Source organism: Culicoides brevitarsis, chromosome 3, assembly GCF_036172545.1.
Source record: "Culicoides brevitarsis isolate CSIRO-B50_1 chromosome 3, AGI_CSIRO_Cbre_v1, whole genome shotgun sequence".
Classification (NCBI taxonomy): Eukaryota; Metazoa; Arthropoda; class Insecta; order Diptera; family Ceratopogonidae; genus Culicoides; species Culicoides brevitarsis.
In genome coordinates this window covers 21,726,236-21,742,952 of record NC_087087.1, presented here as the reverse complement: position 1 = coordinate 21,742,952, position 16,717 = coordinate 21,726,236, and the positions used below count along the sequence as shown (strand labels likewise).

General features: G+C 30.1%; 2 protein-coding genes across 4 annotated transcripts; one reads left to right on the top strand and one right to left on the bottom strand.

The window, feature by feature from the left end:
* Positions 1-327: 327 nt before the first annotated feature.
* On the bottom strand, positions 328-3,658 carry LOC134836098 (transcriptional regulator ovo). 2 transcript variants are annotated; one of them, XM_063851296.1, is made up of 4 exons: positions 3,335-3,658; positions 1,391-3,252; positions 773-1,204; positions 328-708 (listed from the first exon to the last, which is right to left on the bottom strand). In XM_063851296.1, exons 1-4 carry the CDS (start codon positions 3,603-3,605, stop codon positions 523-525), a joined length of 2,751 nt encoding a protein of 916 aa, XP_063707366.1. In that variant the 5' UTR covers positions 3,606-3,658; the 3' UTR covers positions 328-522. The 2 variants fall into 2 exon arrangements, with proteins under 2 accessions (XP_063707366.1, XP_063707367.1); XM_063851297.1 differs by having other exon boundaries at positions 1,463-3,252.
* Positions 3,659-3,994: 336 nt separating this feature from the next.
* Positions 3,995-6,712, top strand: LOC134836100 (peroxiredoxin-6-like). 2 transcript variants are annotated; one of them, XM_063851298.1, is made up of 6 exons: positions 3,995-4,112; positions 5,604-5,747; positions 5,825-5,981; positions 6,072-6,289; positions 6,346-6,424; positions 6,483-6,712. In XM_063851298.1, the coding sequence occupies exons 2-6, from the start codon at positions 5,665-5,667 to the stop codon at positions 6,609-6,611; spliced, it is 666 nt and encodes a 221-aa protein (XP_063707368.1). In that variant the 5' UTR covers positions 3,995-4,112; positions 5,604-5,664; the 3' UTR covers positions 6,612-6,712. The 2 variants fall into 2 exon arrangements, with proteins under 2 accessions (XP_063707368.1, XP_063707369.1); XM_063851299.1 differs by having other exon boundaries at positions 4,092-4,221.
* Positions 6,713-16,717: the final 10,005 nt, after the last annotated feature.

Below are 16,717 nucleotides of genomic sequence, written 5' to 3'. Positions count from 1 at the left end.
TAACAATCTTTTGCCAACATCTTTGATTATCAATATCATATATTCGTATAAGAATGAGAAATGTCTCTTTAACTCCGACACCTTAATATAGATTCCCTTTAATTAATGTATAATTTTTAACAACTATTGTTTATTTAATAATAAATGCTAAATTAATTTAATTTTAATTGATTGCACAATAAACCCGATACTTTGATATTTATTTGATTTAATTTGAATTGTATTTTGTTTATTTTTTTTAGAGATTTTATTAATACAATATGCGTAGAAATTGTTTGAGGAAGAACTTATTTAAAATAATTTGGAAGTGATAAAAAATTTGAAGAATTTGATTTTTCATTAGGTTTATTTTTAAGTACACTTTAGATTTGAGGCATAAGTTACGTTTTAAATCACATATGTATTTGATAAGAGTTTGTATTTCTTATTTAGAAATTGAAAAACAAACAGTTTAACGAAATTCAGACTTAAAAAATAATTGCATGTGATAGCAGTTACGCTGCAATGCCAGTTCCTAATTAATTAATTATGAACTGGCATTGGATAGGACCCCAAGAGGTTGTTGGCGAACTGCGAGTTTGTAAATTTAAAGTGACGTTTGTCGTAAAACTTAAGCAATGCCGGTGAATAAGGATGTTTCTCCTTAAGATGTAAGTAATGGACTTCTGGTTCATTTGTTGTATGACCGCATTCCTCACAAACGTACATCTGTGTAAATGTAAAAGAAGTTAAGGTCTCAAATGAATAGTTTCAATAATGTTGTAATGCTTACCTTAGTACGACGCTCTTTGTAGGCATATTGATGTTGAACGCCGTGCACTTTGAGACAGTGCGACTCCAAGGAACAACGCTGAGTAAATGATTTCTCGCATAAATTACACTTGTATGGACGGACACCAGTGTGGGTACGAGTGTGGCGTTTCAAATCGAATGTATCGTTGAAGCCTTTTCCACAGAACGTGCAAAGGTACCGTTTGACATCAGAGTGACACTTCATATGTCTGTTCAAGAGGCGTTGAAGGGTAAATGCCTTAGAGCAGATTCGACACACAAAACGACTACCCTCTTCATCCTGTACGTGTTGAACAAGCTTTGATTTATCTTCATCACGAATACGACCGGGAACATTATCAATAGCTAAGGGGTTCTTAATGCCATGTCCACCATTGACGAATTCGAGTTGCACCTCAGAAGGTAAGCCCAACTGTAACGATGGCAAAAAAAAACAAATATAATTTTTAAGAGAACGTACTAAGAATGGGTCAGCAAATCAAAAATAAAATTTGTGGTCTGATTTTGGTATTTTAAATGTTAGGTAAATATATAAAGGATGAAAGATAGATTGAAAACAAAATCAAATCGTCATACATTTTATTATTGATATGCTTACCCGTTGTGTGAGAATATTCACTTTGGCTTCAGTAATTGCCGGCGATAAGCGTTTCAATGCTTTTGCACTTACATTTTGAATAGTTGAGGCAATTGCTGTGGTGCTAGGTGCCAAAAGTTGGTTTGGATGATTTTCATCTAATGAGGATGTTCCTGGAGAAGGTAGAGAGAGATTTGAATGTGAATCAATGTAATCAGGTACCACCAACTGTTGATCTGCGTTGACAGATGGATTGATTGGAATGCCAGCATTGGTTTGTTGATGATGTCCCAGTTCAAGGGAGTTATTGCGCGACACGTAACTTGGTGGTGGATGGTCCATGTAATTTTTAAGTGTGTTCGGAAATAGACGACCATTTTGCTGATCAAAGGCCATTTGCACAGCATGCCCATGTGAACCACGAGTAATGAGATGATCAGAGAATGGTTCAATGGGGTGATTATCGTTGTGATTGATAGACTCAGGAGTGATTGAAGGTGTGGACGCTAAGTCGTTAATTTCATTGCCTGAAGCAGATGACTGATCATCATTTGGTAAACGTTGCAGTAATTGACTCAAGTCCACTGCATCACTAAGACTATCCAAAAGATGATCTGAACTTTGGGTTCCGTTGAAAGGAAAAGCTGCCGAAAATTGTATGTGATCATTTACCACATTTACACCTGTCATTTCTACCATCATTTGTTCATTCAAATCGTATCCTCCATATTGACTTAGTGTCAATGGATCTATTTTGCTTTCGTATCCATCAAGATCTTGCTCGTCTTTTAATGCAATGCCGAAACTGTTCTGCAACATACTAAATTGTTTGCCACTGCTTTGATCCGAATAGCCTCCAATGCTTGTTATATCGCCCGTAACATTCTGATTGTTTTCACAGTCCATACCTGTAGCAGCATTTACCAAAGATGTATAACTGCTGCCCATAAATGAACCATTATTAGCATTAAAAGCATTAATACCATTTCCTCCCTTTAAGCTTTCATAAAACGGTGGTAAGCTGCCAGTTGGTGGACTATTTGGACCATAATTTGATCTTCCGTCACGACCGCCCATTCCACCACCAGATCCTGAACCACCTCCCATGGCCCCACCAGAGTTTCCGTTTCCCGATGAGCTGTTATTCGTGCCAGAAAAGCCACCTCCGGACGAGTGACCATTTGAGGTTGTTCCATTACCACCATTTGACGAACTTCGACCATGTCCTGCAGCTGCAGACATAATTCCATTTACATGCCGTAACATGTTAGACGGAAGATTACGAAAATTAATCACGGGACGAGAGATGATCGCACTGCGACGGGCTTCGCGTGATTTTTTTTCTCGTTCTTCATACGTTTCGTCTCGACGCTTTGGAATGTGATAATCAATTGGCTGCTCTTGTTCCGGCTCCAAATTACCGGAGAATCGTAGAGGCTCTGTAAAATGTAGTGGATCATCTTCTAATTCTTTGCTTGATGGTGTACGTTGAATTACGGAACAACGTACTACAGGTACAGTTACAGAAGGTTTTGGAGTGCGTGCTCGATTAGGCTCATCTTCTTTGTGAGCTGATAAGTTGATTGGTTTCTCGCTGACGAAAATCTTTTTATCTGTATCACGAATTAATGGTTTATTATCGATTTCCACGTCTGATTTACCCAAAGGTGTCGAAAGCAATGATGGAGGATATGCTTTTCGAGCACCCGGAGTCAAAATATGACCTCGGCTTCCGTATGGGACATCACCTCCTAAGATCGATGAAAAGAACCGACGAGGCTTCTGTTCAGACTGGTCTTCGAGCGTTAATACTGTATTTCCAGTAGTGTCCTTTTCACATGGAGCAGTCAAGAGCTTACTGTCTTCGCCAAAGATATCCCGCACTGCAAAGAAAAGAAAAAATAAAAGAAAACTCGGTTAAATAATTCTAAAGCAAGAAAAATAAGCAAGCAAACTTTTTCTTACTGATATCATCTTCATTCTTCTTTTCACCGGTATACAAAAACTCAATTGTTTCAACATAACACAACTCGATATTGATTGCATTTGCCGGACAATTTTGCATCCAATGGTTCATGATGCCGGTCAGATCGCCATACAACATTATAGGATCACTTTCCACTAAATCGTAGTTGAAATTATATTTATTGGTTTCACATATTTTCGTCAGTTCATTTAGAATTTCGTCGATTTTCAACTCATGGTCCGCACTATTTTGCTCGTAAATAAAACTCATGTTTACTGTAAATTTAGTGATAATTACTCGCAAAGCGAAATCTTTTCCAAACATGTGGTTTTTTGATAACTAAAGTTTTTGCCTTGGGCAAATAGTAAATTCCGAAAATCTAATTATCCAATCACAGCACAGTAGTGTGTCCAACTCTTCGAGAGCAACTCGAGCCTTAACTTTTTGTACTCAAAACCTTAAAGAATTATTTTAAAAACAGAAGAAAGAAAAATGGATTGCAATTATTTATAAAAATACAATTATTTATTTAAGACAAAATTTTTAAATAAAAACAACTTTCGAGTCTTTTCTCTTACAAGTTTTTTTTAATAGGCCTTTTAAAAAAAAATATGTTAAAATTGCATTTTTAAAAAGGATTATTCATATTGAAACATCATAAAAAAAATAGATATGAAAAAAATACTTTAACGTAAATGATTTTAAACCACCAAAAATTTGTGGACACACTACGACACAGTAAAAACTTGGCTCTGGATTTAGTCTAATTTGAAAACGGTAAATCTTCACTTTAATTTTTATTTAAAATATAAATAAAAATTCTTTCCTCATTTTATTACGTTACACGACCGACGGTTTCCTTTAAGAATCAACTAAAATAAATTTGGTAATGTCATAGTTTCATGAGTTGAATTACAATACAAATGTGATTTGAATGTTTAACAAAAGTACACATTCTTAAAATGGATCGAAAAATATATCAGTACAGATATTTTAGTGACCATCACTTATTTATTCCTCAGTGTGAATGAGTGAACATTTTGATTTACGGTTTTTGTTTACTTTTTGATGTTGCTGTACTATAGACGGTTGAATAATATTTGACGAAAACATTTAGGCAGATGGCTTTAAGCGTGATAGTTAAACATTTCTTTACTCATTCGCACTTCATGCACATGTTCAATTAGATACTTTACGCTCATGCTATCTTCTGTGCATTTTCATATCTTTTGATCTTCTGAAGGTGCAATTCTAATATTCAATACACGGAAAATCAATTAAAAGGAACGATAAAAATTTTTGGATCTTACATAAACTGCGTGACCGTAGAAACTTAATTTGTCTGATATTTTTGCCAAACTAAATTATTATGTTAAACACACACACACACATGCGACAGTAAAATTTTTTTGCATGTATGGTTAAAACTACATGTGATTATCCTTTACATCATAATGAAAATATGTATGCTAAAGATAAAACATGTAATTTTAAAATGAATTGCAGCATGTTTTTGAGGTATCAACTCTAATCGATTATGATGTGCTTCATATGTTGCTGAAAAAACGCTTCAAGTATTATTGTTCCAATAATTAGCATCTGTCTTTAAACAATTCAAGCTTTCCACAAAATGCATTATATATCAAGAAGGCGGTATTTTCCTACAAAACAATAATATTTACGTTACTGCATATGCTTCAAGATCAAGTTCATGCATCACACAATTTTCATTGTCATTTTCTTATTAATATTGAGTTTTATTGCTTAATACAATTCAAAAATGTATGTAGGTATTGTATATAATAAGAATTCAGGTTGAATATAACTACATCTGTATATTAACTTAGTAACACGAGCCTTGTATGAGGTTTTATTTTGTACAACTGGCTAACAAATACCTAGTGTTATTACATAGCTTTGAAGTATTTATTTATTGTTTACAAGTATTATGCCATATAAATTTGCTATAAATAATGTTAATATTATAAAATACGCTAGGTTTATCAAAATAGGTACGCATTGTGACAAGTGTGATAATTTTTAATTAGTTTGGTGAAAAACATATATATATATATGTAGATAACAAAATTTTTAATCTATTCACGCACACTTGTATTAAAAAATGAACTTGAAATTCATTCATCATATAGGCATAGATAATATTTACTTTGACATACCAAAATATTCTAGAATATTTTTACCCTGAACGATTATACCTACTCATTAGCATCAAAATAAATACCTGTTTTCTTGTTTCAAATTTGTTAGTCTTTGCTGAACCTTGTTCGTGAGCAGTTTGAAATACATAAAGTGTAAAATATTTTCAAAAATGCGTTTAGGAGCTGTTGTACCCAATTTCGAATTTGATTCCACTCACGGAAAACTCAAGTTTTACGACTGGCTTGGAGATTCGTAAGTTTTCAGTTATTTTTATTCATTTATTTATTTTTCTTATCATTTAAATTTAAACATGTATTTTTAAAAAATAGGTGGTGCGTTTTGTTTTCTCATCCTGCTGATTTTACTCCAGTCTGTACAACTGAATTAGGTCGCATAGCTGTTCATGCACCAGAGTTTAAAAAACGCAATGTAAAAATCATTGCACATTCGGCTGATGAACTTCAATCTCACGTTGATTGGGTCAATGTAAGTTATTTGTTTTCGTTATATAAGTTAATATGTTGTTGTTGTAGTTTTCGTAAATTAATATATATTTTTTTTCTTAAATTAATATAGGACATCAAGTCATATTGTCAAGATATTTGTGGAGAATTTCCATATCCTATTATTGCTGACCCGGAACGAAAGCTTGCAGTTCAATTGGATATGATTGATGAAGCCCAAATGAATAATCCAGAGGTAGCCAAAACGGTTCGTGCGCTTTTTATCATCAGTCCCGATCATAAGTTGCGTTTGTCAATGTACTATCCAATTTCTACTGGGAGAAATGTCGAGTAAGTTAACAGGGGTCTTTGTTTGTTCGATTTTATATTATTTAACTAAATTTCAGCGAAATTTTACGTTGCATTGATTCGCTTCAGTTGGTAGATAGTAAAAATGGCATTATAGCAACACCAGCGAACTGGACTGTAAGTTTTGGTCTCATAAAGAAAAAATTAACACTTATTTATTAATTTTTTGTTTTAGCCGGGTACCAAAGTAATGGTTTTGCCAACTGTTACTGATGAGGAAATCAAGAAAAACTTCCCGAAAGGACTGGACTTGGTCGAAATGCCTTCCAAAAGAGTATACATCAGAACAACCGAAAATTATTAGATCGTTTCTGTGAAATCTTTTTGAAATGATTATCGAATAATCGTTAAATTTCAATAAAGTAAGATCACTCATCAATCAAATTTTTAATGTGTATATTCAAATTTTTTTTGTTTTGCATTTTTACCGTTTCCGCTAAAATAAACCGGCCGGACTAACATCTTTGTCGTATTGATTAACATATGGTGTTTCCGTATTCACAAAAATCTTTTCTACCTATGTGTTTGGGGTGCAGTATCATGGCAAAGCTAATTTCAATTTTTAAAAGTATTCAAATGCAAGGTAAAAAATCAAGTTCGATGTGTACATGTGTATAAATAGCTCGTAGTTTATCTATTTAACCTTAGATTGTGTTTTGAAGATCAAGGGCAAAATTTTTTACAAGTTAAACAAAATAAAAATTAGAGCTTTATCAAATTGTTTAAAACCGCCACTAGGCCTCAAATAAAACATCAAATTATCAGACGAAAGACGAAAAAAATAATTACACAAGCAAAATTTGTTGACTAGACGGAGTTCTCCATAGTTTAACATAAACTTATTATTATCATCATTAAAGGGCATATGTGAGCAAATTTTGTGGTTTTTTCTATTCATAAATACAAGAAGCATGTGCAAAATATCCATAGTCACAACCATTTTAGTCATTAAATATAGTTTAGTGTACCACTAGTAAAACCCGACACAGAAAATAACCTCCAGTATAAGTATAAAAGAAACCATTAGAAAATGTCCTGAGGGTGTCATTAAAATTTAAACAGCAAAAAATTGTCTACGTTTTTGAAGGAATTCGCATTTGATGAAATATAAACGAAAACAAAATCGAAACATAACATTAGTGCAAATTTTTATTCGATTGAAAGGACCCAGCCATTATTATTGCATCGATACACGATCCTTTTATTTAGAGTTTTACAAATGACCTATATAGATAGAGATCGATACATAAAAGATAATTTTCGTTTAACTGTTAATAGTGTTAGAATAAAAAAAAAGATAAGAAAATTATTGTTATAGAATAAATACTGGTCAAATAGCGGGTAAATAAATAAGACAATGAATTGTAACAACGGTTTTTATCGTGATCCAAAATCATACTAAAATATTTTGATCATCATTGACTATCTGGTTGTACAAATGTCTTGATTTAATAATAAAAAAACAAAGATATTTGTCGAAATAGTAAATAACCTTGATAATGAATTTTGAACTATACAAACGCATACAAATGCCTATAAATAAATAACTATACATGTACGCTTTCGATACCAAATAATTCTTCAAATTCATTTCAAAAATAAATATTTTTCCTAAAACAAAAAGTAGCTGAATTGTATATTAATAAAAGTTGATATGTAAAAATATGTTAATAAATATGTAACTAGCCTAGGTACTTCATTGTTTTCGATATATTGCACAATTCTTTCAAGTGCTATTTACTGTGAAAGTGAATGAACCATTCATTTTCAACTGCAGAAAAAATCTATTTTAATGAATATTTTGAAAATTTATTCATACTATGACAAATATATCGTGATTTTTTAAACAAAAAATGGATATAATATACGTGTTTTACAATTTTTTTGTTAAAAGCATGGTAGCATCTAATTTGCATAGTCCGATTTTCACACTTTGGTTGTTCAAGTCACTGCACTCTGCGCTCCATTGTCGCAAGTTATATTGCTCGAAAAAAAAAACTTTTTCTATGACTCTAATTTTTATCGAAATGTTTATTCTATCAAAGTTTGATAATGATAGCATCAAATTTATATATGTATGCAAATGTACTAATTGGTGAACGTGCAGAGTTGTGTCTCAGATACCGTAAACCTTATATAATTTAATAATGACTTCACTTTACTATAGATATATTAATAAAAGTTTTTTTTTGTATCCGCCGCTTGGGTAAAACAATGAAAATAAATGAAAAAGAGATGTTAACCGGAATTATGGATTAAACAAAATGAATAGTGTTATTTTTTGTTATTTAGTTGGTTCTACCAGTGTTTAAATAAAAAAGTAATATAATTTAGATGTGCAAAAGTTCGGTACTTGTGATAGAAGACATTGACGTCATCAATTACGTTCTGGAAATAATTTTTAAAACTAGAACAATATACTGGGAATAAATACATATATTTAAATCAGTTTCATTAATAAAATTCAAAATTTAAATATAAAATAATTTAAAATACAGATTACAAGAAAAAATGCGAAAATATCGAGATTTTTCAGAAAGTGCTTGTCTCGTTTTATATGCTTAAAAGTGTTGGAGTAACACGTTTTGCTAGAATGATATTGAACTCAAAAGATTAATTTTTATTAGGTCAATCTCACTATTTAAACTCTTTGACTGTGAATAGAATGACCGTGATAATGTTTTTCTACTGATTTTAAAACTAGTTCAGAACTACATCACGTGGCTTATTCTTCGAACTCAAAAGAGTATCCACTTTTTTCTTCAGTACATCACGTGAATTTAATAGATATTTAAAAATAAAAAAATAAATTTAAAGAAGACATTTTTAATGATTTTGTTTCGATTTTCCTTTTCATCAAATAAAATTGTCGCTTAGAAAGATCATCGACAAGCCCTTTTAAGCGGATTTTTAATTTTGTTTAAAGAACGGGAACCAAATCGCGAAAAAAGCTTTATATTTTTGTGTTATAAGCTGTACATGTATTGAATTAAATTTTGAATAAACAAGAAAAATAATAAAACAACTTGTTCTTTGTTGTTTGCTCTTTTTTTTTTTTGCTTCGCTCGCAATAATAATGATCTTAAAGACTTTACACAAGTACAAGCCAAGCAACTAGTATATTCAGTAAAAAAGAATGAATAAGATTCTTTCAAGATTTTAACGAATCGACGACGAGTAACCGTTGTATATGAACACAGTTAAAGTAATATTATTAGAGATGCTCAGAAACCGGTTTCGAGGGCTTGCAAGTTTTGATATGTGTGTACTTGGCAAAGGTAAAGAAAAATATTTATTATTACGTGATATTAAATAAGAAAGATTGTCGATCTTTGTAGAAATACAACATTTTTATATGCGTCGAAAAAATGGACGATATTTTAATAAAACCATTTTTTTTGTTTTTTACTTCGTTGGATCATACAAAACTATGACTATTATTTTTACTAAATAAACTTTTGGTTACAAATATTTATATGAAATCTAGAGAAACAGTAGTTTTGGATAATATGATATCAATACAGACAAAGTAAGACGAAAAAGGCAATCGAGTAAAAGAATGCAGCACACCAGTAACTATGTACACAAGAACATTATATGTAAAAATACATATGTGTATATGAAAGTGTAATGCCACATCATCGCTTTTTTTGTGTGGTAGAATGCCTGTAGATACACTGAAAAGATGCAATTATCGCAGCATCTTCTATGACCTGTTGTTCATACAAGCATGTCCATTTTCAAGTTTAACTGGATTTCTTAGTAAGTCTTTTTCGTTTGGTAGAATGCTAGAAAGAATAAAAGTTATACTAAAAGAAACGGGTTTTTTTCAGAAATGTATTCTGTTCCAAAAAATACTCCAGCTCTTAAGTTTTATTTTGTAAATGTGAACTTTTAAATAGATATACAAATTTAGAGATATCGCAATATATGACGAAATTCAAATGTAGTTTTTGCAGCAAATGGTACAGTTATTTTAATATGATGAATATATGTATTTTTGCGTCGAAACATAGTTTCGACGAAGTACGCATGTAAACGAAGGTGCTTATTCTTTAACTAAATAAAGTGAATTAATAAGAAGATGTGACTTGACTAAAAAGTGGGTACGAGCTTCAAGTTTTCAAGCGTAAAATATTTATATTTAAATTACTCTGTGCCTATATGACTGTAAAGCCAAAAACTTTGTTTTCAGTTTTACAATTTTCAACCAGCTCATTTCAATATTAATGGTGGTTCAGTGCAATTTTTTTTTCAAACAATGGCATATATCAATTCTAGGTAGACAAATCTAGAAAAAAAAATTTGCATACATCCGTTAGACGGCACGAAGTAGTCTGCATTACTATGAGTAATGTGACACAATTTGCTAATTATTAGTGACGTCATTGTCGAATGGTTGTACTAACAACTTATCCAATCAACAAAGTGCCTACTTAATGGCCCTTTTTACAAGTTTTTAAACTTTGCAATGGCTTTTACTTGATCATCTGTACTTCAATAATGAACATTTAAATTCCTTCAATGTGATGTAAATCAATGCTGCAAACCTAACCAAAATGGTTAATTTGTGTTTTTTTAAATGCATATTTTAAAGAATGATAAAACTATAAACAATAAAATAACGGGTTTTTAAATATTTTTTTAAAAAATAGTCTACAATTAGAAACATCATATTAAAACCGCAATGTGTCCTTGAATTGTGCCAACAAAATAATTATAAGATTGTATTTATATAAATAAGATATCATTTACGTTTTGGAAATGTTTACGTGTGAATGAGTAAGAGTGTAAAAAAATAAGCAATGAATTCTTGATTCGAAACTGACTTCATAGAAATATTTCAATCGAATGACGATCAATAACAAGAATCAAACGAAGGTTGTTGAACTTTTCTGTGATTACCTACTTGATATGTAAATTTTTGGTACCACACTTCCAAATTCACACATACATATAAAAAGCGTTGTTTGACATTCATACAAAAACAGCAATACCAGTTCCGATGGTAGTATAGAATATAAAAACCTAGTATACCTACATATACACTTCAGTGACTGATATTTGGAAAAAAAATATTATACTGAATTCAAATTGGATTTAGTCATGTTTGGGTAAACGAGTGGAATCTCTTTATGAGGATTGAAGTTTGAAATAAATAATACGACACGTATTTTTTTTTGTTTTGCCAAAATTAACAAAAGATACAGCTATATAATTTCAAGGACATTTAAAGTTCAGTCATTCACATCTAACGATTTTTTTTTACTTGTTTATAAGGTGTGTATTTTCAAGAAAAAAATTTAAAAATAAATGCTTAGTAGTTGAATATATTTTTAATTTAGCGTATTCGTTACTCTTAAATATTTTTATAAATATTGTACTAAACATTCTGATGAGTATATAATAACCGAGCTTTGTATTTCCGTTCACACGATTCTGAACACCTACAAAAACATAAGAATTTTATTTTAAAGTATGTATGATTCTTTTTTTTTTTACTTGTTGATTTAAACTCACATCATTTTTTATGGTATTCCGATCCAATTTCCCCACATAATAAAGTTTTTGTTTAGAGATTTAAACCTTAATTTTTCTTAATAAATCTTCGGTATTCATTATCCAATATCATTTATATACGTCAATGTAAAATTTTAACGCTTTGTTCTAAGACCCAAAATTTGTATTTTTGGGGCATTATTTCTTGGATACTTATGAATCGTTAAATTCACTGGAAAAGTAAGAAATGTTCGTATTCAATTTATATTTTAAGATCGACACTATACTATACTTATCAAAATCTGTAGGATACTCTTGACCTACATTATGAGGTACTAAAGGTAATTCAAAAAAAAAAAAAAAACCGGTGTGATACCTGTTTTATTTTACACTGAGATTCCCTCTTTTAGTATAGCGCAAGTAATTTGTATCCTTGAATCATCGAATGTATTCGCTTGGAGCATAAATGATCATGGTTTTATCAATTTTTTTTTAGTGTTTTCAAAATATAATAAACAGAAGTATAAATTCCTCTCATGTAAAATTTGATACATTCAGAAAGCATATGTCATACAATACCTTTTTTCTTTTATTTTCAAATCTATTGTTTGCATTTCTTCTATCGTGGGAGAATTTTTGATATATCATAAACATTTATAATTTTTATTTCTTCCTTTTTTTGTAAATAATAATTTTACCTGAGTTTCAAGTGATTCTATGATCATTTGACAAAATGTCGTTGTAAAGAGCAACAATATCTAGTCTACAGAATGGGAACAAGGACTGTTTTTTAATTGTTGACAAAATCAGTTACGTTAAAAATAAAAATTCACAGTCACTGTCACAGTCATTCATAAAATAGAGACTGATATATATGATATTATATATGTACAAACTATATAGAGTTTAAGTTGACATTCAAAATGTATTGGCAGCGTATATGCTAGACTTGTGTATTTCTTATATGTGACAATTGCATTTAGTTGTGCTTATATCGACATGAGTAATAAAGCGAGAAACATGTCAACCCTGACCTAAAACTCAGTATTGCTGGTGTTGTTAAGATTTTTTGTTCTCTATTCAATCAGACTATGTGGGGACGATGTGATAAGGTTACAATTACTTGTTTGAATATTTTTTTACTTGCCGTTAATCACCTTCTTACTGCTTTCATACACTGAGCCACCAGAGTATGTTCTTAGCAAGAAAATACAAACAATTGTAAACAACATGCATACTACATTACAGAAAGCCTAACTGTGCTGAAGTATAGTAAACTTATATGGTATTAAATGTCAGACGCGACGAGTATTTTACCTTGGTCTTGGCACAAATAACTTTTTGTTTTGAGTTTCGATTACTTAAAGCAAATCATACAATGAAAATTACAGTTTTTAGTTAAATGTTGAATTTATTAAAAAAAAAAAAAAATAATCATAATAAAAATGTATCTTTTTCGCTATGATCTTTTAGAAACCCTCTGGAAGAACCGAGTCAATTTCGAGGACGCCTCCTTCTTATTATCAAAATAATACATATTTACAAATCTTTAATTTCAATATATGTATTATAATAAAAAAAATGCGTGGGAACATTCTAAGTCTACTTTTAACTATCCTGTTCCATGTGCAAACTACAGGTAGAAAATAAATTTCCCATGTTATAGATAATAAAAGAAAGAAATCTGACACGCTTAGCACATGTTCACTCGTCCTATTCGTATAAAGTGATTTCAAAAAAGGGTTACTAAATTTAGCATGGGAATTTTTTAAACGATAGTTTCTTTGTCTAAAAATTCAAAAAAAAAAATTCATCAAAGTGTGGATATTACTAATCACTAATTAAGGAAGTATTTCAAAGAAAGTCAAAGTCATCAACATGTCACCATATTTGTGTTTTAGTTTTCCAAATTTTGCATAAAAATGTTTTAAGCAGGTAGATTACAACGCATACATATGTAAATTGACTCTTCCTTATTACCTTAAATGGCTGTCAAGTGCATATTAATATAAAAAAATGACAATTTTTTTTAATTACCTACAGTTTAAGAAAAGGATACATTAGATTTTTTAAATCTTACAGATCACATGAAAAGTCGAGTTCAATATCGCATTTTTTCTTCGAAATGCGGTAAAAAATAGAAAAAAAATCGATTTCAATATTTTGGATTGATGTCATTAAAATTCAAGTTCATCAACTCTAAACATTCGAAATAAAATAAAAAGTTTGCATATGAACTTGAAATATATTTTGTTACGGATATGTAAATTTTTTCAAAAAAGGAAATTTTCAATGCAAATAAGATTGAATTTTTATGTAAAAGAGAGATGCACATGTTAATTTAACCATCCAGGAAATAATTTTTTTGTCTTTTTTTATTTTATTTAATTAGGTACTCTGTATTAAGAACTCAAAGTTGAATTTGACGGAATCCGTATGTTAAAACCATATTTATAATCAAAAGTTCGTTTCTTGCGCTTGTATTTAATTCTTTGTACGAAATAACATTAAACATTCTCATGCTAAGTAGGCAGATAAAGTTCAGCGCTTGCTTTAATTGAAATCTTTCGTATTTTTAAAATCAAGCAAAAGGTACACTCACCTGCAACATTATGTGCTGAATTTTGGTTATCCGATTTGCGTGCGATCAAACTTAATGGCTCATCATAAGACGACGAATGTGATTGTGAGCCAAACGCATTAAGTCTTTCGTCATCTTTTACACCAAGTAAATTCTGTGATTCCAGTAATTTTTGTTGCTGCTGGTGCAGTCGATTTTTAATCAAAAAGATTTTCGGCATTTTATATTTTGTTCTCGATTTGTCTTTTATTAGAAAATATTTTCACTTTATTTTAATTTTTTCTTATAAGAATAATAACTCAAATTTCATCACATTTCGTTTTTTATTCACAATTCAGTTAAAAACTTTTTTATTCATATTTTATTTTCACTTGAACAATTCAGTAATATTCTTATTTCAAAATCATTATTATTCTTTTCTTATTTCAATGCGCTGTTCATGTTCACAGGTCACTATGTAAAATCCAAAAATAAAAAAAAAAAACAAGAATAGTGTGAGACGAACAATAAAAACACATCCGATTTATCAAACTGTTGAAACTAAAATGAAAAGAGAAGAGAATTTAACTGCACAACATACCGTTTTACGGTATATTTGCTACGTTACTCGTATGACTAACGCGGTGCGAGAATAGTGAGCTATGCGAGTTGTGTAATATGTCGATCGGTTAATCTTTCATTGTATATAAATATAGAATTATAGCCGGCGTAGTCCGGTACATAAACGAATTTCGTGAGAAAGAGAAGGTGGAGAGAACCATATATCTATATACTATAAAGACAAAATATTATACGGTAAATTTTTATTGTAAAGTAACGTTTAACTTTATCACTAACGCACGTTGTCTGCAGCAGGTATTTTCGTTGCCGAAGAGGGGATTTGTTTGTTCCTACACGTCTTCGCGAGGAGAAAATCCACGGTAATCGTTCTGTAGAGGAATAACAAGTTTTCGTCAAACAATTGCTTTTACGACTTATTTTTTTTTCTTTATAATTCTATTGCTTAAAAGAATTAATCTGTTTTTCTTAATTTATTTTACAAAAGTATTAATTCTCGATGCATTTTTTTTATTTGAAACTTTATTTTTCAATAAACTTAAAATAAAAAAAAATAATAATTTGATTTTATTCTATGCTTCAGACTGAATAAATTCACACAAGAAAATTTCTTGAGAGAATTTTTCAGTCTATTTCATTGTTTTATTTTTCACATTTTTATACATATTAATTTAAAGTTACATGTATCTGGTGTATCTGAAGCCATCAAAAGCACACTAACACACAATATTTACAAACACTAATTAAATTATGAAAGACTGAATAAATTAAAATATCTTTTTGAGCTCACAAACAAACTCGAAGTGAAGTTCGTCAACATATAATTTATATTTATTGTAGTAAGTTCATAAAAATTCTTCATGTGCGAAAATTTTTCCGAGAGAGGATGAGAAACTAATTCAGAATATCTAGAAAAGATTTACACATTTGGATAAAGATAATGAATATCTACGCTTTGTCCTAAAAGTAAAAACATGTTTGTTCGTAATATTGACTTTCAACATGTGTCTTAATATCTAATGATAGAATTTAATTTTGGACATTCGGGAAATTTTCAACCAAAGCTAAGAAATATCTTTATATAGTCATGAAATCATTATGTTTTTTACGTACACATTTTGCTCATTAAACCAAAAACAAAGATTTTGAGACGAATTTGCTGTATATACATTGAACTTAAAAAACAAGTAGATACTTGTATATAAAAAAATACTGGTAAGAATATCATGATTATTATTTTATGCTTGAGAACATTTTTACGGTTTATGAAATTCTTGTAAATCAAACTAAGCCTGTCTTAGATATGTTTGTTCGTGTGTATTTATTGTATGAAACAAGTGATTTAGACACGCATTCAAAAGACAAAAAGAAGAAGAATAAGGGTTTATCACGCTGTTGTGATTCCAGAATAAATTTATTAATAAAAATAATATTGTTATGATGAGCATTGTTTTTATTACTTTTTTATTTTTATTTTTTACTCATAGTATGTATGGTATTAAAAGAACGTAAAACTACTTGTTCACAAAAAATGTATGAATGGTTTAAGTACAGATAGAATAGCTATGTACCTTCTCTGAAATAATAAGCTATAAAATATATTCAAGAAATGTAATTAAAAAATATATAAAAAAGAAACAAAAGTCTTTCCAGTAGAATTAATAGTAAATGAATCATATTTGTGCTCAACATTGAAGGTACCGTTAATTATATAATCATCAAGTGATTAACATGAGATTTTTTTGAAGCGAAACTATCATCAGGTCACTTTT